This window comes from Thamnophis sirtalis, unplaced genomic scaffold, assembly GCF_051295495.1.
Source record: "Thamnophis sirtalis isolate CommonGarterSnake01/CBP01778 unplaced genomic scaffold, rThaSir2_p1.2 scaffold_2, whole genome shotgun sequence".
Lineage (NCBI taxonomy): Eukaryota > Metazoa > Chordata > Lepidosauria > Squamata > Natricidae > Thamnophis > Thamnophis sirtalis.
In genome coordinates, this window is record NW_028261382.1 from 27,350,198 (window position 1) to 27,378,133 (window position 27,936).

Genomic DNA, 27,936 nt, shown 5'->3' on the forward strand with positions numbered 1-27,936 from the left:
GGAAGTGATGCGGGGTGGGCCCGGCGCTGCTTGGCACCACTGTTTTCCTTCGGCGCCATGCCGTCGGAGCAGTTTCGGATGGAGACCGTCGAGGCCCTGCGGAACACCCGCAAAGGGCGGCTGCGCTACTGCCGAGACTGGAGCCCGCTCGAGGAGGTGCGCCGCCTCGCCCTGGCTCCTCTCTTTCTCTCTCTTTTCCCGGTCTGGGGGACTACAACTCCCATCGGCCTCTATCCTAGAGGGGAAGAGCGTGATGGGAGTTGGATTCCTCACCTCCATCCCCACCAAAGTCCAGGGGGGTGACATCCTCCAGCCCCCTTCCCTCGCTGCGGGGAACGATGCTGTTGCTTGTCCTAGCTGGGGATGATGGGTAGAGTGGTCCAGCAGGCAGGGAGGAGGACACCCTTTCCCCTTTTAGTGTAATTGCAAAAAGAATGGGGGGGGGGGTTTCTCCTTGCAGCCCTCACCCTCAATTTTTCTTCCTTGAATTTCCGACCAATCAGGCGCCATATAAATTTAATCAATTTTTATTATTTTTATTCTAAAGTCCTTGAGTTACATCACAATGGAGCCCAACGTTGATGTCAATGCGTTCTTGTCTCCCCCTCCCCAATTTTGAGACCTTTCTTGCCATAGTCATTAAGCGAATCACTCACTGCCATTATAAAATGAGTCACCATGTCTGGCTTCCCTTTTACTGACCTTGGTTGTCAGAAGGTCGCAAAAGTGGATCACGTGATCCAGGGACACCGACCATCATAAATGTGAACCGGTTGCCCAGGATTCAAATTCTGATCAAGCAACTGGGAAGGCTGCACTGGTCATAAGGGTGGAGAAAGGGTCATAAAGTCACTTTTTTCAGTGCTGCCGTCACTTTGAACGGTAACTAAATGAACAACTAAATGTTGTAAGTTGAGGACTAGCTGTAGTTGTATCTGTGATTTATGATTATTGTATTTTAGGATTATGATTATCACTTGTTGCTTGTATGTACAGTGAGAGCTTTCGCACCACACTTGTATATGTCTTAATCACACTTGAGCAATAAACATATTCTATTTTCTATTCCATTCCATTTCTATTACTTCCAATTCTATTCATTTCATTTCTATTTCTATTATTTCTATTTCTAATTATTCTATTCTATTGCGTGACCCGTCAAAAGCGCGAACATCATAAGCGCGCCAACAACACCGCGGTGCTAAAACCGCGATTTCAAAAGCGCGCCGACAACAGCGCGCCGACAACAGCGCGCCAACAGAAGCGCAATTTCATTTAAGGTAAGATTTTTAGTTAGGTTTAGGGTTAGGTTGAGGGTTAGGTTGAGGGTTAGGTTGAGGGTTACATTACAGCGCGCTTCTGTCGGCGCGCTTTTGTCGGCGCGCTTTAGGGCTAATTAGTCACTCATTCGTCGTGCGGTTTTGTCACTGCGCTTTAGACACCGCGGTTTAGTCAGGCGCGCTTTTGTTGTGCGCACATTTGTGGTGGAACCTTCTATTGTATTCCATTTCTATTATTTCTATTTATTATTTCTAATTCTCCTTTTCATTTCATTTCTATTTCTATTATTTCTATTTCTATTATTTCTATTTCTATTATTTCTAATTCTCCTATTCATTTCATTTCTATTTCTATTCTATTCCATTACATTTCTAATATTTCTGTTTCTCCTATTTTTTCATTTCTGTTTCTATTATTTCTATTTCTATTATTTATTTCTATTATTTATATTTCTAATTATTCTATTCTATTGTATTCCATTTATATTATTTCTACTATTTCTAATTCTCCTTTTCGTTTCATTTCTATTTCTATTCTATTCCATTACATTTCTATTATTTCTGTTTCTCCTATTCTTTTCATTTCTATTTCTATTCTATTTCTATTCTATTCCATTCCATTTCTATTATTTCTAATTCTATTCATTTCATTTCTATTTCTATTTCTATTATTTCTATTTCTAATTATTCTATTGTATTCCATTCCATTCCTATTATTTCTATTTCTATTATTTCTAATTTGCCTATTCATTTCATTCCTATTTCTATTATTTCTATCTTTAATTATTTTCTTCTATTGTATTGTATTCCATTCCAGTCCATCCATTTCTATTTCTAATTCTATTGATTCCATTTCAGTTTCTACTATTTCTATTTCTAATTCTCCTATTCATTTCATTTCATTTCTATTTCTTCTATTTGTAATTCTTCTATTTTATTCTATTCCGGTTTCCCCCCCCCCCCAAATTAGAATTAGAATGATAGATTTTGCAGAGGTGAGTCTTTCTTTCTACAAATTGGGAACTTCTCCCCAGATAGCCCAGCGCAGCAATCCCGCCCACGAAAAAGGCTAAAATTTATTGCATTGAAATTGGCCCTAATAAAACAGCATTTTAGCAAGTCTGATTTACAAAATGGATTCATTTATTTAAATTGTTTAATAAAATGGACTTCCTCTGAATGTATATCAGGGAGGTGTCAGGTTGAGCCTTTTCCACCTATTATTCCATCCATTGCGGTTTCTGTTTTGGAAGCAAATTTAAATCTTGAGGGAGGGGTGTTTGCGGAGAGGAGGAAAAGGGGGGGGGGACTGTGGGGTCCTTAGAGCTCTCTGAGCTTGTTTGTTTTCTTGCAGACGTTTCATGACCCAACTAGGTAACATCATCAGTGCTAGTAAGGAGTGCTTTCAGTTTATATTCTTGTGACTGCCCCCCACCCCCCTTTTCCTTCTAGCACTGAAGACATTCTCTAGCACTGATGATGTTACTTAGTTGGGTCATAAAACATCTGCAAGGAAACCACCAAGCTCAGAGAGCACCAAGGACCCTTTGTGTCAACCCTGAGCTACAAATATTCTCCTTTAAAATTCAAACGTTCCCCGCTCAAGGGCGCCTTCCCTGCACCTCCCGGAGAGCAGCAAAAGGCGGTGTGGATTAAGGCGTAAGGACAGGACATTGCACCCTTGCTTTATATATCATTTTGTTCTTTTTCAGAGCATCTTGGTAGAGGATAAATCCCCTCCGGTGTTGTCCCGTTACACAGGCTGGGTGCTTGAAAAAATCATCTCCCGCTCTCCAAAGTCAGACCCACCTCTTGTGGCAAAATCCACTCCTGAAGGAGCATCCCTTTTCCATGGTTTGTCTTTAAGGACCGATGCCTCTCCTGTCAATCAGTGCAGTCCCCTACCCTCTTTAACAGAAGCTCCTGCTGATGCCCAGGTAATGCCTTGTTCTTTTTTTACAATAACTGTCATATTTTTCGTATAAGATGACCTTTTCCCCCCAAAAAGAGGGTGAAAACATAACATTTTTGGCCTCCCAAAACCCCACCCCCTTTGCAAAAATGGACGTGCAGAGGGTCTGGAGGCTTGCAAAGTGCTCCTGAGGGCTGGGGAGGGACAAAAGAGCAAAAAGCAGGCCATTTTTTTGTCCCCCCGCCTTCAGGAGCACTCTACAAGTCTCCCAAAGCTCTGCATGGCTTTTGTTTTGCAAAAAATGGGCTGTTTTTTGCTTGTTTTTGCCCCCAGCCCCCTGGAGCACTCTTCAATGAGGCGTGCAGAGGGTTTGGGAGGCCTGCAGAGTGCAAAAACTTTTTTAAAAAAAAATTTACCTCCTCAAAATCATGGTGCATCTTATATTCCACTCCATCTTTTAATCCGAAAAATATGGTATTTTCCTCATAAAAAAAACCCTTTTAGTTTTTGCTGTTTAATGTGGTAGGTTCCCGACTCTAGGGGGCAATGCTCATTTCCGTTTCAAAGCCGAAGAGCCAGCGCTGTCCGAAGACGTCGCCAGGGTCATGTGGCCGGCATGACTCAATGCCAAAGGCGCACGAAGCGCTGTTCTCTTCCCACCAAAGGTGGCTCCTATTTTTCTACTTGCATTTTTTACGTGCTTTCGAACTGTTAGGTTAGCAGCAGCTGGGACAAGTCACAGGAGCTCACTCTGTTAGGCAGCGCTAGGGATTCAAACTGCTGAATGGCCAACCTTTCTGATCGACAAGCTCAGCGTTTTAGCCACTGAGCCACCGCTTCCCTTTGATACAGATGTCCTATGTCTCACTGATACAGATGTACTGTTTTCCCAGAAGGCGGCTAGAAATTTGCAGATTGATCTCGTATCAGACCTGCATCAGAGGACTTTAGATCTTATTCACCTTCAAGAATCCTGTGTTTTCTTAATATACAAATATACAGTTAAAAGATGACATAGGTGGAACTTATGTAAATATGGAACAGACTTTGCTTGAATTTCACCCCGAAAATCCATCAGAGCGACTATGTAATTACAACAACGGAAAGAGGGAGAAAGGAGAGGGAAAGAAGAAAGGGAAAAGGAGAGGAAGTAAGGGAGGGGTAGTAAGAGTAGGAGAGAGGGCAGGAAGGGGGGAGAAGAGAGGAGGAGTGGGGGAGACGGAAGGGAAGAAGAAAAGAGAGAAGAGGCGGAAAGAAGAGAGAAAAAGGAGGATGGAAGAAGTAGTAGAGTTGTTGTAAAATAAGATGGATGTACTTATTGGGATGGAAAGAAAACGACCCCGATTATATTTTTAATTTTTGAAATGAATTGTGATAAATGTTAAAGGATAACATAGAAAGATCGACAGTACTTGTGAGAATGTATATTATTTGTGAATGCGTATAATTTGTATATGTAATAAAATATAAATAATTTGTGAATGTATATTAATTGTGAATGATAGATAGATAAATAGATAGATAGATAGATAGATAGATAGATAGATAGATAGATATGAGAAGGAAAAATAAAGCTTCTTATTTAAAAAGAAAAAAGAACGTTGTGTTTTCGTAGCCCCTAGTGGGAAGTCCAACCTCTCATTTGCCTTTTTCTGTTTCCCATGGTCCCGGAAGAAAGGGAGTCCCGCGAGGAGCAACCCGGAGCCCGTCCCTCTGAGCCCCCCCTCCAAAAGCACAGGAGTTGAAGGCCTCATCCATTTGCACAAGGAGATCCAGAAGCTGAAAGGGAAGGTGAGCGCAACGGCCAGGTGGGCGGAATCGGATGAAGCTTATCTAACTATACAGTGTTGTTTTGAAAGCAGCCAGGGATAATTAGGATTAAGGCCTTCGTGTTTGGTTACCGTCACTGGCTTAAGACCTTTCACTTCAATGGGAGAACAAGGGAGGTTTCCCTCTGAAATGGCAGTGATGGCAACTGGTTAGGGGTCTCAGAATGGGGTCAGTAATTGAGAGGGTCCTCTAGATTGGTTCATACCCATATTTGTTTGGTTGTTGTTGTTGTTCTTCTCTTCCTCCTTCTCCTTCCTCCTCGTTCTCTTCTTTCTCTTTCTTCTTCTCCTTCTTCCTCCTCCTCCTTACTCACCCCTCCTTCTCCTTCTTCCTCCTCCTTCTCCTTCTTTTCTTCTCCCCCTCCTCTTCCTCCCCCTCCCCCTCCTCCTCTTTCTTCTTTTTCTCCTTCTTCTCCCCCTCCTATCCCTTCATCTTCTTCCCCCTCTTCTTTCCTTCCTTCCTTCTTTCCTTCCTCTTCTATCACTTCAGGTATCAAGGGAGATACAATGCTGTGGCTCTTCTGGCGGTCTCAACCAGTGTTAATTGAAGCTCTTGTTGTGTGTCCTTAATGTAGTCTCTCCATCTTCTTCTGGGGCTGCATCGTGTTCTTTGGCTTATCATTATCTCTTTTGGTCAGTAAACATGAAACTCAGTCAACTGAACATTTAAAAATACATCACAAATACCATTGACTGGTGCTGATGATTGATACAGGTTGCTGCCAGCATCCTAGGAATCAACCAAGGACCTTCTTAAAATATACGGTGTTCCGAGTAGCGCAGTTTTTTGCAGTTCCGCTGGTGTTACTGCAGGAGGCTGTAATTTCTTGATGTATTTTGTAAAATTCTTGGACATGGTGCCAAGTGCCCCGATGACAATGGGTATCACTGTTATATGTTTCATCCATAATCGGGTAGTTTTGATGGCCAGGTCACAATATTTCATCATTTTTTCCAGTTCTTTTTCTTCGACTCTAGCGTCTCCTGGTACAGTGATATCAATAAATTGTATGCTTCGGTTGTTGTTGTTGTTGTTGTTGCTGTTGCTGTTATCTTGCCCTGTATGATATGTCCCAAGTCATCCTTTCCATGTGGGCAAAGCATTATTTGCTGTTTTTATATGTAGTTTAAGATTAGTTCTTGGAGTATTGCCCTCCCTGACGAAGTTTGGATAGCAAGAGCCATAGAACTCAGACTTATATCCCGCTTTAGAGTGCTTCACAGCCCTCTCTAAGTAGTTTACAGAGTCAGCCTCTTGCCCTCAAATAATCTGGGTTCTCATTTGACCGACCTCGGAAGGATGGAAGGCTGAGTTGACCTTGAGCTGGTCAGAATCGAACTGCTGGCAGTGGGCAAAATTAGGCTGTAATACTACATTCTAACCACTGCACCACCACTGGGCTCATATAGAGATAAATAGATGAATGGATGGATGGATGGCAAACTTAGAGATAGATAGATAACAATAGACTTAGATTTATATACCACTTCACACTGCTTTATAGCCCTTTCTAAGAGATGTACAGAGTCAGCCTTTTCCACCCAACAATCTGGATCCTCATTTGACCCAGGATGGAAAGCTGAGCCAACCTTGAGCTGGTCAGGATCGAACTACTGGCAATAACAGAATTAGGCTGCAGTACTTCATTCCAAACACTGTGACACCACAATCCTTCCTTCCTTCCTTCCTTCCTTCCTTCCTTCCTTCCTTCCTTCCTTCCTTCCTTCCTTCCTTCCTTCCTTCCTTCCTTCCTTCCTTCCTTGCTTCCTCCCTCCCTCCCTCCCTCCCTCCCTCCCTCCCTCCCTCCCTCTACTTAGACTTATATACTTATAGAGACTTATTCACAGTGCTTTTACAGCCCTCCCTAAGCGGTTTACAGAGTCAGCCTCTTGCGCTCCAACAATCTGGGTCCTCATTTTACCCGCCTCGGAGAGCTGGAAGGCTGAGGGAGGGTGGGAGGAAAGAAGAGAGGGAGGAGGGAAAGAAGGAAAGAAGGAAGAGCAATAGTACTTAGGCTTATATACCGTTTCACAGTGTTTTAAAGCCCCCTCTAAGCGGTTTACAGAGCCAGCCTATTGCTCCCCAAAAATCTGGATCCTCATTTTACTCAGCTCATCATCCTTGAGCCTGGTAAGCAATAGCAATAGCAATAGCAGTTAGACGTATGTACCGCTTCATAGGGCTTTCAGCCCTCTCTAAGCGGTTTACAGAGTCAGCATATCGCCCCCAACAAAAATCTGGGTCCTCATTTTACCCAACTCGGAAGGATGGAAGGCTGAGTCAACCCTGAGCCGGTGACATTTGAACAGCCAAATTGCAGAACTGCAGTCAGCTGAAGTAGCCTGCAGTGCTGCATTTAACCACTGCGCCACCTCGGCTCGGTAAGATTCGAACTGCCAAATTGCAGGCAGCTGGCAGTCAGCAGAAGTAGCCTGCAGTCCTGCACTCTGACCACTGCACCATCATGGTTCGTAATAGAGATAGAGAGAAAACCTGGGTGCAGTGCTCTTAAACCAAACCACAGCACTCCCTTCCCTCTCTATTTCCGGCTGATTGAGTCATGGTAGCCAATTAGCAGGGACAGAAAACAAAATGTGTTCTCTCCGGGTGGATTTGATTTAAATCAAGTCAGTTGAAATCACGATTTAAATCACTAGTAAAAAGGCTTCATTTACATCAACTCGATTTAAATTGTCATATTTAAAGAGCACCGGTCATCTCTGTCCCGCAGCGGCTGCTCCTCTGAGCTGCTGTTGATTCACCGACAGTCTCGTTCCTTTTAATGGGACGGCTGGTGATGCAGCAGGGACATAACAAATTGTGGTACGTGGCTGGCAACAGGTGAGTGGATGGGGCTGCCATGTTGGATCTGAAGTGACAGGTGCTCTTTAATATTATATTTATAAGTTGAATGAAGGTTTCACTTCCATTTTTACTGCTTGCCTTTCCTCCTCACTGTCCAGGTTCCAAATAGCATCCAAAATTTAATCAGAGTCCAAGGCAAAGTATTGCTCAAAGTTCCAATTTATGAAGAGAGCCATGTTGGCACATCTGGGAAAACCCGAATTTCTGGGTTTTCCCCACCTAGTTGAAAGTCCAAGATCTTGCCCCCCCACCCCTCCACAAGTCCACCCCATGATCCAATCTTCCACTGCCACAAAGACAGATTACACCCATCCAGTTCCAGTCAGGTGCAGAGGTGCAGGGACAAAGGATGACCTTGGCTTTCTAGAAAGAATGTTGTTACGGCTACATATCATCTAACTCCATACAACCCCCCCCTCCCATTTTTCCACAATAAAAAAGGCATAGTAGAATAGTAGAAAGTGTGGCAGGCCAAAGACCCAAAAGAAAACTGCAGGCCTGGCACTCACACTTAGAGCCTGGTGGCACAGATGCATTTCTCTTCAAACCATCTTGCAGTTTGTACTGTACATAGATTTGCAAAACAAGGGGATAAGGGAATATTCCTGCACTTTGCTTCATGGTTTATCTCATAGTGTTGTGGCCCAGCAGGAGTCGTCGGAGCTGCAAACAGACTCCGATAGCGAGGGGCCCTATGAGTCGGCTCTGGAAGATGTGGAGGACCCTGGACAGGGTTCAGACTTTGAGCAGGGACCAGAGAGGTTGGTTGGCCACCAGGAAGCACCTGAGGCATGGAGCAGCAGTGAAAGCCAAAGGGAGCGTGCCCATGACTTCAGGCCTTTGAGCAGTGATGAGGTTCAGAGGGAATTGGTCCCGGACGCTCGGCAGAGGCAGCAGTTAAGGAGACAAAGGAGATAATTGGACCCAGGTGGTTGTGATTAGGCCCCTCCCAAGATAGTATATAAGAAGAGACTTTGGGAGGAGGCTGTTTGCAGGATTCAACTAATATACTAACGCTGGAGAAGCTCTCGTGTGTATTTCTTATCTTGGAAGTCTGGGTTGCTGCCAAAGTCTTGTTGGTGTGTTAATTTACTGTGAATAAATTGTCTAGCAGTAATCTTCACCGTATGGAGGGGGGGTCAGGACACATGGTTACTGTGAAATTGGTGAATGCATCAGTGCACTGCACTGAACTAGTTGACCAAGAATGTAAATATTGCAGAATATAAAGCCTCACGCTACCTTACTAAGCTCCCATTTCATGCCGAATCAGCTAAAATTTTAATGCATGTTAAATAGAAAACACTCTTTAGATAGATTTTTTTTACTCCAAAAGCATTTTATTAAAATAAATTTGATAAAAATAAAAAAAAAGATGTGATTTAATTTTTTTTTAAATCATTTTTTAAATTTTTTATTTTTATTTTTAAAAAACACCAGTTTTTATATCCACCCCGGTTTCTCTCCTGTTTTCCTGCAGGAACAGCTGAATCAACGCTTGGAGCAGCAGGACCAGGCGGTGAAGGCGGCCTCCGAGGAGGCCAGCGAGTTGCTGAAGCGCTTCGATGAGATGAAGGAGCTGAAGCAGCACCAGGAGTACCAGCACCTGCAGCAAGAGATAGAGAACAGGTGAGCCTCTGGCGGCCTCTCCTGCCGGGTCGAGCCCTTCATCGCACCTGGGCTCCTTTTAATCTCGGGACTGTGTGTTTTTCCTTCCAGCTCCAAAGAAGCCCAAGGGCAGCAGGAGAAGCTGAAGGAGGAGCATAGGCGCAGAGCCAAAGTAAGGAAAGCAGCCAGGGAAATTGGCCAGGCGGGGGTGGGGGGTGGGGAGAGGGTCTTGCAGTTTCAACCTTTTTGCCCCTCTTCAGCTGTAAGGATGCTCGGTGTTTCCCACCCAGATCTGAAGAGATTCGCAACCATACACCTCTTCTCTCTCTGCATTTTTCTTTTTGCAATTCTTTTTATTTTTAAACATAGAAAAACAACACAAAGAAAAATTCTCATCCATTACATACAGCATGTGGTTTGGTTACATGTGTTTTTGCATCCATATTCTCAATTACATTTACAATCCCAGATTTTCCATCTAATATAACTAAATACCTCACTTTCATTGTATAGTGTATAATATTTTTTTTAATAAACCTAATTCCCTTACATTCTTGATTGTCTGTTTAATAACAATATACCTTTATATAATCACAGATCCCGATATGAAAGAGATTTACCAACCATTTATATTTGTGTATCACTGTTTTCAATTATGTATAATCCCACCAATCAACTATTGAGTATGCTTATGTTCATTATTGTCCTTGTACATCATGCATTCAAACAGAGATGTTATTCCTTCATTTTTCAACAAGGTATTCTGAATAGTCACTTCATATACATACATACATACATACATACATACATACATACATACATACATACTTAAAGTCACAACCCCTGGTATGCCCAAATATGGGAGGAAGGTCACACTTCCACTCTCTGTCTTCGGCTCGTCACAAGAGACCATTCAGATAGAAACCCAATATTTTTTACTGTTGCCTTTTTGTTACATTTGTTATATTTATGCTGATAAATAAATAAAGGGAGACTAGTATAGATCTATTTCAAGCTATTTAGCTCTCATCAGCTAGCCATACCCTATGAGAGCTAAATAGCTTGAAATAGATCTATACTAGTCTCCCTTTATTTATTTATCAGCACAAATATAACATATATATATATATATATGTATATATATATATATATATATATATATATGTATATATATATATATATATATATATATATATATACATACATACACATACACACATACATATACATATACATACACACACACACACACACACATATACATTCACACCAATTTTTAATTACTTCCTTATTAAATCTTTGCATTTTTAACGCTGTGGAAAAAGAGAGAGAGAGAGAGAGACAGAAAGAAGGAAGCTCTCAGTTGATATTCTGGTGTTGGTGGGAGTCTTGGAAGTTCTTTGGTTGGAGTGTTTCTTGCCAGGGCAGGCCACCCAGTATATAAAATAAGAGCAAAGTCGCTTCCCTTCTAGCACTGATGATGATACCTAGTTGGGTAATGAAACGTCTGCAAGAAAACAACCAAGTTCAGAGAGCTGTAAGGATCCCACAGTCGTTGTTGTCGTCCTCCTCCTCCTCCTCCTTGCAAACCCCACTCCCTTCTAGCACTGATGATGATTATCTAATTGGGTAATGAAACGTCTGCAAGGAAACAACCAAGTTCGGAGAGATGTAAGGATCCCACAGTCCTCCTCCTCCTCTTCCTCCCCCTCCTCCTTGCATACCCCACTCCTTTCTAGCACTGATGAAGTTATCTAGTTGGGTAATGAAGTGTCTGAAAGAAAATAAGCAAGCTCAGAGAGCACCAAGGATCCCACAGTCTTCCTCCTCCCTCCTCCTCTTCTTCCTTTTCCTTCTCTTCCTCCTCTTCTCTTCTTCCTCCTCTCTTCCCTCTCCTGACAAACACCACTCCCTTCTAGCACTGATGCAGTTATCTAGATGGATAATGAAACGTCTGCAAGAAAACAAGCAAGCTCAGAGAGCATCAAGGACCCCACAGTCATCTTCCTCCTCCTCTTCCACCCCCTCCTCCTCCTCCACCCAATCCCCATTCCCTTCTACCACTGAGGAAGTTGTCTAGTTGGGTAATGAAATGTCTGCAAAAGAACAACCAAGTTCAGAGAGCTCTAAGAATCCCACAGTCGTCTTCCTCCTCCTCCTCCTCCCCCTCAAACTCCACTCCTCCTAGCACTGATGATGTTACCTTGTCTGGTAATGAAACGTCTGCCAGGAAAGCAACCAGGTTCAGAGAGCACCAAGGAGCCCTCCATAATGTTCCTGGTGCTGCTTAACGTTACCTGGGCACAGGTGAGAGGAAGCCTTGGCGTTTGATATCCCCATTTCCCCAACGGAAACTCCCTGCTTCCCTCCCAAAGCTTTTAAGCCGGAAGCTCCGTGAGGCTGAGCAGCAGCGGCAACGGCAGGAGGACCTGGAGCGCCAGCGGCGGGAGGAGAGCCAAGAACGCCTGCGCCGCCTCTACGCCATCCAGGAGGAGGTTTTGCAGATCCACCAGCAGATTGGCCTCAACGCCAGGCATAAAGAGCTGCCCGCCATCGACTTCTCACTCTACAACACCCGTGGCAATCACCTCTGCGGAGAGGTGTCGGCCTTAGTCCGGATGGCCAATGAGGTAATAGCACTAGCACTCCTGATCTACCTACCGTATTGTTTTGGAGTAGAAGACGCACCTTTTACCTCCCCAAAAGAAGGTGAAAATCTGGGTGCGTCTTATACACTGAATACAGCCTTTTTGGTCTACCGAAATCCCGCCCCCTTTGCAAAAATGGCTGTGCATAGCTTTTAGGAGGCTTCCAGAGTGCTCCTGGGGGCTGGGGAGGGCAAAGATGAGCAGAAAACGGGCTGTTTTCCACTTGTTCCCCCCAGCCTCCAGGAGCACTCTACAAGCCTCCTAAAGACTATGCATGCCCTTTTTATGGCAAAAAATGGGCCCTTTTTTGCTCGTTTTTGCCCTCCCCCCCCCCCAGGAGCACTTTGCAGGCTTCTCAAACTCTCTGCATGCCCCGTTTTTCACAAAAAGCGAGGTGTGCAGTGGGTTCAGGAGGCCTGCAGGGTGCCAAAACTTTTTTTTTTAAAAAAAAAATTACCCCTTTAAAATCTTGGTGCGTCTTATACTCCGGTGCGTTTTATATTCTGAAAAATACAGTAATCTATGAGAACTGATTCATAAACCTTTCATTAATGCCGGCACTCAAAGGAATTGGATCAGTTCGGGCATCTGGAAATGCAGATCCAGCCGGCATCCTTCCAGAAACTTGGCAGATCATGCCCAGAGTTTCCGTCGAAGCATCGTTTGATATCCCCCAACTGGTTTTCTGATTTTTGATGGGGTTTCCCCCCCCTCCCAAAAAACAGGCTTTCCCCACCGAGGCAGATGTGGCTTCCGCTGATCACGCCCTGCTCAAGATGCACCAACTGCTGTCTGGCATGCAGCAAGAAATTGCTCTCGCCCTGGAAGAGAAGAAGAAGCAGGAGGAGAAGTTGGCTACGGCTGAGGCGGCAGCAGCCGAGGCCAAAAAAACAGAGGAACTGCAGAAGGAGGATCTGGCAAAATCCCAGCCTTTGGATTCCGGAAAGCTTGCTGGAGGTAAAACATTCAATCAATTCCTCTGCTTTTTTGGCATCTTCCAGCTGTGAGTGGGGTTACATCTCCCATCATCCTCTCCACGGTGGTGGTTTTTCTTAAATGTTACTACTCTTTTGAAGTCTCCTTTCCCTGATCTCATGCTTTCCGGGACAGTGACTTTTAAGATTCCTGGCAGGGTCTTTTTGAACAGGGTCAGTTTGGAAAAAGGGTCATTTTCTCCCCATAAGATGGATGGATGGATGGATGGATAGATGATGATAGACAGACAGGCAGATAGATGACAGAGATGGTTAGGTTTAGGTTTAGGTTTATTGGCTTTGTATACCGCCCACTCCCGAAGGACTCTGGGCGGCTCACAATAAACAGGGGGGGGGGGGAATAAAATAAGACAATACAAACAATATTAAAAATCCACAACAGTCACAATTGAAACAGGGATGGGTACTTCAACAACCCCCAGCCTGCTGGAACAGCCAGGACTTAGTAGCTTTACGGAAGGTCGGGAGGGTAGTAAGGGTCCGGATCTCCACGGGGAGCTCGTTCCAGAGGGCCGGAGCAGCAACAGAGAAGGCTCTCCCCGGGGGGTCGCCAGCTGGCATTGGCTGGCAGATGGAACCTGGAGAAGGCCAAGCCTGTGCAATCGAATTGGTCTTTGGAAGGTAATTGGCAGGAGACGGTCTCTCAGGTACCCAGGTCCGATGCCATGTAGGGCTTTATAAGTAGCGACTAGCACCTTGAAGTGAGTCCGGAGACCAATGGGCAGCCAGTGCAGCTCGCGGAGGATAGGTGTAACGTGGGTGTACCTAGATGTACCCACAGTCGCTCGTGCGGCTGCATTCTGGACTAGCTGAAGTCTTCGAACACTTTTCAAGGGCAGCCCCATGTAAAGTGCAATGATAGATGATATAGAGATAAAGGTGGTAGGTAGGTAGGTAGGTAGGTAGGTAGGTAGGTAGGTAGGTAGGTAGGTAGGTAGATAGATAGATAGATAGATAGATAGATAGATAGATAGATAGATAGATAGATAATAGATAGATATATTTATATCCGAGATATAAATGCCCAGAAATTTAAAACTACCAACCCTCTCCCCCTCCTCACCATTTATGTACAATGGTAAATGTACATCTCTCTTCCTCCTGAAGTCAATTATAAGTACTAGTATACCGTATAGCAGTGTTTCCCAACCTTGACAACTTGAAGATGTCCGGACTTCAACTCCCAGAATTCCCCAGCCAGCATTCGCTGGCTGGGGAATTCTGGGAGTTGAAGTCCGGACATCTTCAAGTTGCCAAGGTTGGGAAACACTGCCATATAGTATACTAGTATAGTATACTAGTATAGTATACTATGCCGGTACTAGTTTTCAGTGTTCCTATCTGCTTTGTTATCATGTCTCCAGGGCTTCAGGTGAAGGCAGACCCGTCCATCATGAAGTGGTACCAAGAGCTGCAGAAAGAATCGGAACAGTGTGTGGCTTCCTTCAGTCACTTGGCCACCAGCAAAGACCTGCAGGTAAGAATCTCCTAGAACAGGCGTATCCAACCTTGGCAACTTTTAAAGCTTGTGGACTACATCTCCCAAAATTCCCCAGCCAGTGCTTGTACAAAAAAACCACGAACTTTTGAATACTGCACTAAGCTCAGCTTCTGAATGTTTTCCTCTTTTTTTTTTTTTCAGGAGAAAAAAATCAAAATGGAATTGCAGAAAGCTGCCACCATCCCTGTTAGCCAGATTTCTACTATTGCAGGTGAGCCCCAGCTCTGCTTATTCCATGTAAGGCTACTGATCGCAATAATTAGCGGTTAATCCAACTGCTAATCAATATTCAAAAAGGGACGCGGTGGCTCAGCGGCTAAGACGCTGAGCTTGTTGATCAGAAAGGTTGGCAGTTTTGGAGGTTTGCATCCCTAGCACCGCGTAACGGAGTGAGCTCCCATGACTTGTCCCAGCTTCTGCCAACTTAGCAGTTTGAAAGCACATAAAAAATGCAAGTAGAAAAACAGGAACCACCTTTGGTGGGAAGGTCACAGCGTTCCGTGCGCCTTCGGTGTTTAATCATGCCGGCCACATGACCACGGAGATGTCTTCAGGAGCGCTGGCTCTTCGGCTTTGAAACGGAGATGAGCACCACCACCTAGAGTCAGGAACAACAGGGAACGTTTACCTTTATCTTTAATCACTATTCAACTATTTATCAACCCTGATATCAACTGGGAGAGAAACTCTGCAGCTGGTGGAAAATCAAACAGATTCCGAATCAACTTAGCTGACTGTCATTCAAAAGGTAGAGGAAAGAACTAGAGGAAAAACTATACTGGATCTAATTCTTACTAATAGAGAAGAAGTGATAGAAAGAGTTGAAATTGCCAGAACCTTGGGTGACATATTGGAATTCGATATAATGCAAACACCAACCAGTGTCTCAAACTTTAAAAGAGCCAATTTTAACAAACTCGGAGAAAGCCTAAGAAAAATTCCTAAAGTAATTTAGGATAAAAATCCCAACTGGGAAAGCAACTCAAGAAAAGGTGGGAAGCACTGAAAAATAAGATCATTAAAGTCCCAACACAATACCACTGAAAAAGGAAAACAAGAAATCGAAGAAGAAACCAACATGGTTGCACAAAAAACATTGATAAACTGACAGACAAAAAGGATAAGTACAAAAAATGGAAAGAGAGACACATAACTAAGGCAAAATATAAGCAGATAGTCCGAATCTGCAAAGTCGGGAAAGCAAAGGCTCAGAATAAACAGACTTGCAACAAAAATCAAAAATAATTCTAAAAAAAAGCTGCTTTCAACATATAAATAGCAAGAAAAAAGTCAAGGAAACAGTTAGTCCACTAAAGAGAGAAGATGGCAAGGAAATAACAGGCCGTAGAGAGGGTTTCAGCTTAACTCATTCTTTAACTCTTCACGCAAAAAGAAACTATTGTGGCCTGGCAGCGGCCAGCAGAGCTGGCGGCAGATTCATACAGTGAGGAGGTTGGGGAGGGACATGGGCCAGTCCTGGAGTCTGGGGTCTGATGAGGGCTCTGTGTCAGAGGCAGAGAGGGAGCCAGGGCCGTATGCCAGTTATAAGCTGCCTTCAGAATCGGAGATCAGTGAGGCAGAAGAACAGCTGGAGCCTGTTCCCAGTGTGCGCATGCACAAAGCTGCTAGACAAAGGGAACAGCTAAAGAACAAGGGTGGACTTGGGAATAAGGCCACAGGTGGATGATGAATGGCCCCTCCCAGAGGATATAAAAGAGGAGCGAAAGGGGAGTGGAGTTTGCAGGAGACCATTAGTTCGCTTCATTGGTTCGTGACTCTCCGAGACTCCTGGCCAAGTTTTGCAGATCTCAGCCTGGCAGCTCTCCAAGCCAGATAAGGTCTGTGCCTGTAAATCCTCCCTTGGAAGACTTTGCTGGAGGTGAATGAGCAGAATTCACAGTAAATTAATAAAGGTTTTTTTTTTTTTGTCGGGACAAGGAGTTTGCTTCAGGCTCTTGGGGAGATTCGATCAGAACAACTATAACCCAACCTACCAAAAACCTAACTAAAAAGTTAGGCCAGATATAAAAATTAAAATAGGCAAGAAAATGGTAAGAGTACACCTGTCTGACCTTGATGAATATAGGTCAGATATAACACCAAAACACACGTTCTTCACCCCACTGCTTGCTTTGGATATCATAACGTCACTTATTTCGAATGCATAAAAATGTGGCTTCGTGCGCCAGTTGCTTTCCTCATGGGTATCTTTTTTCTTCTGGTCTTCACAGGTTCCCAACTGAAGGAGATCTTTGAGAAGATCAACAGCCTCCTCTCAGGGAAATACGTGCACTGCGGGGGTCATAGAATATCCGTCACGCAGCACCCCGAAGGCCTGGAGTTTGTTTATTTCAAATTGGCTGAAAAGTTTGTGGTAAGAAGGTCATATCGGTAAAAAGTCTCCCCCACTTCCCTTCTCCAGATCAAAAACGTGTCATTATACAGGTGGTGTTTTAAAAATTGTCATGTAACTCAGGGGCTTCTTTTAAACTGCTTTAAAAATAGCAATACCAGTTAGACTTATATACCACTTCACAGTGCTTCACTGCTCTCTCTAAGCAGTTTACAGAGTCAGCTTCTTGCCCCCCAATAATCTGGCTCCTCATTTTACTGACTTCGGAAGGATGGAAGGCCGAGTCAACCTTGAGCCGGTCAGGATTGAACTGCTGGCAGTGGGCACAGTTAGCTGTATTTTAATCACTGTGCCACCATGGATGTTAGATAGAAGATAGATAGATAGATAGAAAGATGATAGATAGATAGATAGATAGATAGATAGATAGATAGATAGATAGATAGATAGATAGATTAGATAGAGAGAGAGAGATAGAGAGAGAGATAGAGAGAGAGAGAGAGAGAGAGAGAGAGAGAGAGAGAGAGAGAGAGAGAGAGAGAGAGAGAGAGAGATAGATAGATAGATAGATAGATAGATAGATAGATAGATAGATAGATAGATAGATAGATAGGGCAGGGGGGTAGAAACAGCCAGAGCACTGAGACTTATATACTGCTTCACAGTGCTTTTCAGCCTTCTCTGAGCGGTTTACAGAGTCAGAATATTGCCCCCCAACAATCTGGATTTTCATTTTACTGACCTCAGAAGGATGGAAGGTTGAGTCAACTTTGACCCAGTCAGGATCGAACTGCTGGCAGTGGGCAGTGTTTGTCTGTAACACTGCATTGTAACCACCACTCTAGATAGATAGATAGATAGACAGACAGACAGACAGACAGACCGACCGACCGACCGACCGACCGACCGACCGACCGACCGACCGACCGACAGACAGACAGACAGACAGACAGACAGACAGACGACAGATATAGAGATAAATAGCAATAGCCGTTAGACTTATATACCACTTCACAGTGCTTTGCAGCCTTACCTAAGCAACTTCACAGAGTCAGCATCTTATCCCCCCCAACAATCTACGTCCTTGTTTTACTGACCTCAGAAGGATAGAAGGCCAAGTGAACGAATCGAACTGGTGGCAGTGGGCAGAATTTGTCTGTAACACTGCATTGTAACCACCATGGCAGACAGGCAGGCAGAGCACAGTCTTACATGCAGCTTCACAATGCTTTAGTGCTCTCTAAGCGGTTTTACAGAGTCAGCCTCTTGCCTCCAACAATCTGGGTCCTCATTTTACTGACCTTGGAAGGATGGAAGGCCGAGTCCACCTTGAGCCGGTCAGGATGGAACTGCTGACAGTGGGCAGGGCCCGCCTGCAAATACTGCATTCTAACCACTGTGCCTGCACGGCTCAATAAATAATTGATTAAACCAAGGGAAGGAAATCTGAATAATTCAGACTGGGGGCGGAGGGGGGGGGGAGGAAAAGAAGCTTGACATTATAATTTGCATGCAGGCAGGGGCACAAACCGTTGCCTATAAGGCAGGATTTAAGAACGATGTTGAACCCACGTTTAGTGAGAGTGATGGTGAACTTCTCTTTTTCTTTGGCGCACTGAGCGCAGACCCAAAGATCTATATGGGATTTTTTTTCCTCCTCAGAAACAAGGCGAAGAAGAGGTGGCCTCTCACCACGAAGCGGCATTCCCCATTGCTGTGGTGGCATCTGGCATCTGGGAGCTTCACCCCAAGGTGGGCACTCTCACCTTGGCTCACTTACATAAAAAGTGCCCTTACGCCGTGCCCTTTTACCCTGCGATGAAGGAAGGCACCCCGCTGGAAGAGTATCAGAGGTGATTCCGTTCGGTTGAGCATGGCGAGCGGTTGGGAAGCTGCGTAGGTGGGCCTCAAAATGACGGCAGTTCATTTAGCAACCATTCAAAGTTACGAAAAGGGACTTACGGCAGATCTGACCTAGGCTTCCCAAAAGCAGGAAGCACACTCCTTGTCCCGATAAAACCTGTTTTATTTAGGTTAAAGCAGTGGTGAAATCTACCTTTTTTTTTTGTTGCCACCGGTTCTGTGGGTGTGGCTGGTTGGGATCATGTGACCAGGTGGGCATAGCTAACTTTTTTCCACTTTTTAAAGCATTTTTTTTCCTGCCAGTTCAGGCGAATAGGTAGGGGGGGAAATGCTATATATACCATCCATCCAATCTACTCCCCATTTTTTAAAGCATTTTTTTTCCTGCTGGTTCAGGCAAACAGGTAGGGAAAAATGCTTTGAAAGTGGGGGGGAAGCTTCCGATGATCGTACAGATCAGCTGTGAGCCACGTGATTGTTGGGAGCTTTGGGAGGGAACATCAATAGCCACTCGGTCTTGTCGGGATTGAGTGCAAGCTTGTTCATACCCATCCAGACCCTGACAGCCTCCAGGCACTGGCACATCACTTCTACCGCTTCACTGAGTTGGCACGGGGCGGACAGATACAACTGCGTATCGTCCGCATATTGATGGTATTTAATCCCGTGCCAGCGTATGATCTCACCCAGCAGCTTCATGTAGATGTTAAATAGGAGGGGGGACAGGACCGAACCCTGCGGCACCACATAGTTAAGGGGCCTAGGGGTCGATCTCTGCCCTCCAACCAACACCGACTGCGACCTGTCCGAGGGGTAGGAGGAGAACCACCGAAGAACGGTGCATCCCACTCCCACCTCTCGCAACCATCGCAGAAGGATACCATGGTCGATGGTATCGAAGGCTGCTGAGAGGTCAAGGAGGACAAGGATAGAGGGGTGACCCCTATACCTGGCTCGCCAGAGATCATCGATCAGTGCAACCAAAGCAGTTTCCGTGCTGTAACCAGGCCTGAAACCCGACTGAAAGGAATCCAGATAATCGGTTTCATCCAAGGACTGTCAGAGTTGAGAGGCCACCACTTTCTCAACAACCTTCCCTACAAAGGGCAGGTTGGAGACTGGACGATAGTTGCTCAAAATGGCTGGGTCCAGAGAAGGTTACTTCAGGAGGGGTCTCACCACCGCATCCTTTAGGAGGAGTGGGAAAATTCCCTCCCGGAGAGAGGTGTTGACAATCGTCTGGATCCAGCCGCGTGTCACCTCCCTGCTGGTCGAGAGTTACATGACTACATAGCCATGCCCACCCAGTCACATGACCCACCAAGCCACGCCCACCAAGCCACACCCACAGAACTGATAGTAAAAAAAAAATAGATTTCACCACTCATCTCCACGTCTTCTCTTAGGATACTCGGCTACCAAGTGAAGGACGGGAAAGTTGAGCCGCAAGATAACTTTCTCAAACGGATGTCTGGGATGATCCGACTCTATGCAGCCATCCTGCAGCTTCAGTGGCCTTACCGAGATAAGCAAGGGGTAAGTGCGGGGGAACGGGCCTCCTCTCATTGCTGATCAACTGAACGATGGGCTTTCCCATCCTTTTGGCAGCCTCCATCGCCTTCCCTGCAGCAGGGTGTCGTTGTCCTGTCTTAATAGCCTCTGAATCAGTTCAGAAATCTCATTCTCTCCGTTAAGGTTGCTTCGGACGGAAGCGGTGTACGAAAAAAGAGCTTGAAAATGAAATAGGGTTTTTTGGGGGGGTTAAAATAGAGAAATTTGGCGAGCTGATGGTTCTTTTGCCCATTAGACTCACCCACACGGGTTAAACCATGCCTGGCGTTGGCTGGCCCAGATTTTGAACATGGAACCTCTGGCAGATGTGACGGCAACGATTCTCTTTGATTTCCTGGAGGTAGGTGGCGCTCCAGTCTCTCTGTGGCTTTTTCCTTCTTCCAGCTCATAAGTAGTTATGCTCTCATATATCGAGTAGAGTAGAATGAATTAAAATTAGAATAGGAGAGTAGAGTAGAATAGAGAATGGAATGAAATGGAATATAGGATAGGACAAGATAGGATATAATGTAGAATATAGAATATAGACTAGAGAATGGAATGGAATAGAATAGAATAGAATAGGAAGAATTGAATCGAGAGGAGAAAAAAAGAGAGTGCAGGATGGGAATGGGATGGAATGAAATTAGAATAGGAGAGGAGAGAATAGAGCAGATCAGAGCTGGAAGGGACCTTGGAGGTCTTCTAGTCCAGCTTCCTGTTCAAGCAGGAGAACCTATACCAGCTCAGACAGTAATTGCCCAATCTCTTCTTAAAAACCCAGTGAATTAACATGAATTAACATGGCTGCGCTCTCTTACCTTGGATCAAGTTTTAGGGAGATTGTATCCTCCTTTTCTGATATTATGAAATTCTTCTCTTTTGTGTTCCTCAGGTGTGTGGGAACGCTCTCATGAAGCAGTACCAGGGGCAATTTTGGAAGATGCTTCTCCTGATCCAGGAAGAGTATTTCCCTAGGTATGGTCAGTCTGGTGTGTGTGTGTGTGTGTTTGTGTGTGTGTGTATGTATGTATGTATTGTGTCACAACCCCTGGTATGCCCAAATAGGGGAGGGAGCATTCTGCTTCCCTTTTCTGTCTATCGACTCACTCTGGGAGCCATCCAGGCTGAATGTAATACAGCCCAGGTTCAATTCCCAGCAAGGGTATGGCTGGCTGATGAGAACTAAATAGCTTGAAATAGATCTATACTAGTCTCCCTTTATTTATTTATCAGCATATGCTGGTCTTGTTGTTTTCATAGATTTTCACGGGTGTAGGTATGCTGTTGCATTCAGGTATTTTTCCCTGTAAGATTGAGATTGTCTTGGCAATGTTTCAGCGAGGTCCCACTCGCCATCTTCAGGCTGGTGCCTTCGGCTTCGTGTTTGTGTGAGCAAAGCGTGATCAGAGCTGCTGTCTTTCTATAAATATTGGTGGGGGTGTGTGGCGTGCTGGCTTTGTTGCTGTAAGTGGGTTGGTTGGCTATGTACAGGGCGGGGCATAACCTTTTCCTAGGGGGTCACAGCAAGATCGACAGCAGTTTACAACTTCCGCGACACCTCATTTTAAAGCCCATAAAAAACTGAATTGAATGAGCTATTAAATGTTAAATTTGCTTTAAGAATGGCTGGAAAATTCGATTCGGAAGAACAAAGGATCATTGACAGAATAAAATGCATTGCCTTTCGAGAGGCTCGCGATGCTGGAGCGACGTTTATCAATCGAAAATGGATTGCAAACAAATTGAAACGTCATCCGGATTGGGTTACTGATAATTGGAACAAAACAGCCCAAGAATGTTTCACAAAATTTGGAGAAGGGCGTCCTCTGCAACTGTCCCAAGAAAGCAAAGCCATCATTGCAACTGGCAGTCGCAAACAACAAAAAGGAAACTGAAAAGTGGCCCAAGAAATCCTTCAAATTCGTGGAAAACGAGTTGATCAAAGGACAATCGGCCGATATCGAGAACGAGAAGTTTTGAAGCCATTCCACGTCATTTGCAAACCATTGAAAACTCAAACACACGTTCAAGATCGGCTTTGGTTGTGCGATTGGTTGTCTGAATGGACCGAGGAAGATTTTCTTCATTTGGCGCCATCTGACAAATTCTTCGTTTATGCCATTCGAAAACCGAATTTCCAGAACGATCGAATTTGGGCTAAAGACGTCGACGACATCGCCAAACATGAACGATATCGACAAATCGTTCGCAATCCGACTTGCATCGGGATTTTCGTCATTTTCACAGCCAAGAAACTGCATTGGGTTTTGAAGGATAAAGGGGAATCCTGGGATGGCAGTTATTTCCGTGAGAAAATTTTATTGGAGAATGTCATTCCATTTCTCAGTGATCCAGACAATGTCTTGGTGGTTGGTGAGGCTGTCTTTCTTCATGACAAAGCTCCTTGCATGCGTGCAAATGCGACTCAGCAATTGTTAAAGGAAAACAATGTCGAATTTTGGGGCAATGACGTCTGGCCGGGAAATTCGCCAGATCTCAATCCGGCAGAGAACATTGGGGCCATAATTAAGGATGAAGTGGAAGCTCTGATGATTCAGGAGCAAGGTCAAAATCGATATTCGGTTGAAACTTTGAGAATGAATTTGGAAACTGTTGAAAAATCTGGAAAATCGAACGGAACTGTTTGAAGATTTGTTGTGTTCTTATCCACCTCGTTTGAATGCTGTTCGAAGGGCTAATGGTGGTCATACTGACTATTAAATTGTGTCAATAAACTCAGTTTTTGATGGGCTTTCGAATGGTGTATGAATTATTTGTGTTGTTATTACAAGTGTTGCTGTGACCCCCTAGGAAAAGGTTATGCCCCGCCCTGTAGAACCGAGACGCAGAACAGGACAACGGCATCTAACATCAAAGGCAGCACGGATAAAATCAGCAAAATTCTCCACAAGCCCAATATCAAGACAGCCTTCAGCACTGACCAAAAAATAGCCAATGTCTTAAGAAACCCCAAAGACAAGATCCAGCTAGAAAACCAAGGAGTCTATGAAATACCATGCAAAATCTGCCCTGCAACATACATAGGACAAACGAACAGGAGAATTAATGCACGCATCGCAGAACACTAGAACGCAGTCAGAAAAGAAGAAAAAACTTCCTCCCTTTTCCAGCACCTTAAAGCAACAGGACATGAAATCGATTTTGAAGGAACCAAATTAATCTCCAAAACAGAACACTTCAACAAGAGAATAATTATGGAAGCTATCAAAATAGAAAACACCTCCACATCATGACTAAACGTGTGATACCTCCCGCCTATCAGAATCTGGAAACCAGCCCTAGTCAACAAACGAGCCCCCCAAGTTGTTACAACACAAAAAAACAACAGACACACAGCCAGCACCTCAGCCAAACAGGATGATATGAAACAGCCGACCAATCTACAAACATCAACTCCATCTACCAATCAAAATGCAACCACACAGCCAATCAACCCACTTACAGCAGCAAAGCCAGCACTCCACACCCACCCACCAAGATTTATAGAGAATCCCCCCTGGGATGTTGTGTGTCTCAAAAGTTCTTTGTTATTCTTCTCAGTCCTGATGATTGGCCAAGCTGCCAAAATAGGACCGACAAAGACCCAATATCTGAATTCAAACTTAACTGTTCTTATCTTCTTATCTCTTCTACTTTAATTCTCTCTTCTCTTCCCTCCAGGATCGAATCAATTACCAGCCCTGGGGAAATGGGCTCCCTCATACGATTCAAGCAATTTTTAAAAGTAAGTTGATGTTCTCTCAACCCCTCAGTGAGGGGTTAAGTTAAGACAAAGACAGCTGAGTTTGGCTGGTTGTTTTTAAATCCCCCTTTCGGTTGCCCCCAGTTCCTCAGCCTTTTATTCACACAAAGCTCTCTGCTGTCCCCCAACTGTTAGGAAGCCCAAGAGGACACAACTTGCAAAGTTTCCTCTTTGTGAGAGTATTGTCGGCTGACATGAGGCTCCTTTGCCATTCAAGAAAGTCCAGCTCTGATGACGTTACCTGGTTAGGATAATGCAACACCTGCAAGAAAACAACCAAGCTCAGAGAACACCAAGAACCCCACTGACCACACACACACCCTCCTCCCCTCCCCTCCCCTCCCCTCCCTTCTAGTACTGATGATGTTAACTAGCTTGGGTAATGGAATGTCTGCAAGAAAACAAGCAAGCTCAGAGACCACCAAGGACCCCTTATCTATTCCTCCTCCCTCCCCCAAAGGCCACTCCCTTCTAGCACTGATGATGTCAACAGAATAGAATAGGGAATGGAATGGAACAGAATAGAATAGAATAGAGGATGGGATGGGATGGGATGGGATAGGTTTAAGATTAAGATATGAATATAGAATAGAATAGAATAGAATAAGGAATGGAATGGAACAGAATAGAATGAAGAATGGAATGGAATATAGAATGGAATAGAGGATAGGATAGGATATGAGGGATGGGATGAGATAGGTTTAGGATTAGGAAATGAATATAGAATAGAAGAAGGAATGGAATGGAATAGAATAAAGAATGGAATGGAATATAGAATAGAATAGAGGATAGGATAGATGGGATGGGTTTAGGATTAGGATATGAATATAGAATAGAATAGAATAAGGAATGGAACGGAACAGAATAAAGAATGGAATTGAATATAGAATAGAATAGAATAGAGGATAGGATAAGATGGGAGGGATGGGATGGGATAGGTTTAGGATTAGGAAATGAATATAGAATAGAATAAGGAATGGAACAGAATAGAATAATGAATGGAATGGAATATAGAATAGAATAGAGGATAGGACAGGAGGGATGGGATGGGTTTAGGATTAGCTATGAATATAGGATAGAATAAGGAATGGAACAGAACGGAATTGAATAAAGAATGGAATGGAATATAGAATAGAATAGAATAGAATATAGGATAGGATAGTATGGGTTTAGGATTAGGATATGGATATAGAATAGAATTCTTTATTGGCCAAGTGTGATTGGACACACAAGGAATTTGTCTTTGGTGCAGAAGCTCTCAGTGAATATAAAAAGACAAGATACATTTGTCAAGAATCATAAGGCACAACACTTAATGATAGACTTAAGAGTACAAATAATCAGGAAACAATCATAAGCAATCATTGGCCAATAATTTGACTAATGAAACGTCTGCGAGAAAACCACAATCTCACAGAGCACCTCAAATCAAGAATGTGACCGAAGCGACCATTGCGCGCGCGCGCACACACACACACACACACACACACCCAACAACCAGCTTCTCTGTGGAGCCTTTCTTAGTCTCCATCCTCATTTCTGCTGTGCTATTTTTTGGTCAGCCCTCTGTTCCTCCTCTTCTCTCCGTTCTCATCCCTTCCCGAGGCACACTGAGGATATCCAGTTTGCTCCAGCCATCCCCTGAATCAATGTCAAACCTCCCTTAGGCTCGCTTCCCCCATCCCACGCAGCACAAAATAGGTCTTTGCACCCTCACTGCCGCATTGTGGTGTTTGCATTGCTCTTGGGTTTACGCCCTTGTGTTCGAACGCCTCCCTCCTTTTAAAAGAATCTTTTCTTCTCTCCCAGGATTGCTTACAGCAAAAATCCATTCCTCTCCCCAAAGGATACCTGCCATCCTCTTTTTGGAAATCGTGAGGCTCGGATTCCTTTTCAATTTTTTTTTAACAGACGGTGAAAGAAAAGCTCGCTTTGTTTTTAGTTTACTTTTGTTTTTGTTCTTAAAAAAAAAGTCCGTAGGCAGACATTTTTCCAAAAACAAAACCAGAAAAGATTTGGATTCTTGACAGAATCCGGAAATGGCTCGTCAGCTTTTATCCGATTGTCAAAAAAAACAACCTTTTCTCCCAAGATTTTCCGCCGTGATTTGCACTCGCCTCGTCGCACGCGGGCGTGCCCTTTCTGGTTTTTTTCCTGCTGTGTCATGCCCGGTTCTCCTAAGACAAGAGAAACAAATTGGTTGGAGTGGCCTTGAGGGACTCCTCTGTTTCATTAACATCGGAAGTTTTGACGCGCACCCACGAAAAAAACCCCAGTCAGTGTCTGAAGCACTGCGATTGAATTTGGAAGAGAGATTAATTCTTAATTAAAACGCTGCAGTGCTTTGCAGCAAAAGCCTCGGTTGATTGCCTTTAATTTTAAAAAGCAAGCCGAGTGGAGTTCATCCAAGCAATACTGAAAGAACATGAATTGATTTGTGGCTTTCATTCTTCTTTTTTTTAAAGGTTTTAGAGAGCTTTGCATTTATTTAAGTAAGATTCCCCCCCCCAACCCCGTTCAAAATAGAACCATTGAATGGGAAAAGGCGAAGATCTTGCTTGGATGGCTGTTTAATTTTCATGAAATCAAAGGAAATAGTTTAAAATCAGTCTTGGAGCCATGCTTTTCTCTCTCGGATCCAAGACAGTATATGAACTGTGGAATCTGCTATTTGCAATCCGTGGAAAACGAAGAGGAACTTATATTTTTATGCATCTGGTGCTAAGCGAAACAGCAAAAGTGTTTCTCATAACACAGACACACACACACACACACATATATATGTATATGTATATATATATATTTCACATGGCGTAAGCCAGTTTGCTGGCAGTGGGAGATTTGCAAGTCGACAGAGCGATTGTGTCAGCTCAATCAAGTGTGAAATGTTGAGCTTTTGTGTCTTATTTTGCTACAGAGATCATTTTTACAATAAAGACAATAAACCTTGGGAAGGGAGCTGCCTTAGATGTCATGAAAGCTCAAATGAGCTTTATTTTAATGACCTCATCGAGTAATTTATTTTAATGTATACGCACGGTTGTTTTCAAAGTAAAGACTCGGAGTTTCTAATCTCAGGTTATTTTTAAAGGACTTTTGCTAGTTTACTTTAGAGATGGAAGTCATAATGCAGTCTTAATATAGGTAGACCACTTCAATGTACAATCCCAATGGAGCCCAAAATCTATGTTGCTACATGAAAGATTTGCTCCATTTCACGACTTTCCTTGCCCCCTTTGTTCAGCAAATCACTGCGATTGTTAAATTAGTAACGCCGTCGTTAAGTAAATTTGGTTTCCCCCTTGACTTCATCCGTCAGAAGGTCACCAATGGGCACCCCATCTCCCGGGACACGGCAAACTGTCAGTAAATATGAGTCCATTGTCAAGCATCCAAATGGAAATCGCGCAGCCACAAGGGTTGTAGATGTGAACAGTGGTCGTAAATCTCCTTTTTTTTCAGTGCCGTGGCAGCTTTGAACTGCCACTAAGTGAGAACCCCTGTTTTAGACCATTATAGCAATAGAATGTAGACCTATATACTGATTTCCAGTGTTTTCCAGCCCTTTCTAAGCAGTTTAGAGAGTCAACATGTTGCCCCCCCCACAATTTGGGTCCTTATTTTACCCACCTCGGAAGGATGGAAGGCTGAGTCAACCTTGAATCAGTCAGGATAGAACTCCTGGCAACTGGCAGAATTACCCTGCAATACTGGATTCTAACAGGAAGGAAGGAGGGAGGGAAGGAAGGAAAGGGAGGGAGGGA

General features: G+C 44.1%; 1 protein-coding gene across 1 annotated transcript; it reads left to right on the forward strand.

Moving 5' to 3' along the window:
- Nucleotides 1–26,532, forward strand: GLE1 (GLE1 RNA export mediator). Its single transcript, XM_087704553.1, has 16 exons — nt 1–156; nt 2,993–3,217; nt 4,867–4,983; nt 9,368–9,516; nt 9,607–9,667; nt 11,871–12,125; nt 12,869–13,100; nt 14,503–14,615; nt 14,781–14,850; nt 16,871–17,013; nt 18,655–18,845; nt 20,262–20,391; nt 20,663–20,767; nt 21,302–21,384; nt 24,091–24,154; nt 25,982–26,532. The coding sequence occupies exons 1-16, from the start codon at nt 58–60 to the stop codon at nt 26,048–26,050; spliced, it is 2,106 nt and encodes a 701-aa protein (XP_087560679.1). The 5' UTR covers nt 1–57; the 3' UTR covers nt 26,051–26,532.
- The last annotated feature ends 1,404 nt before the right edge of the window (nt 26,533–27,936 follow it).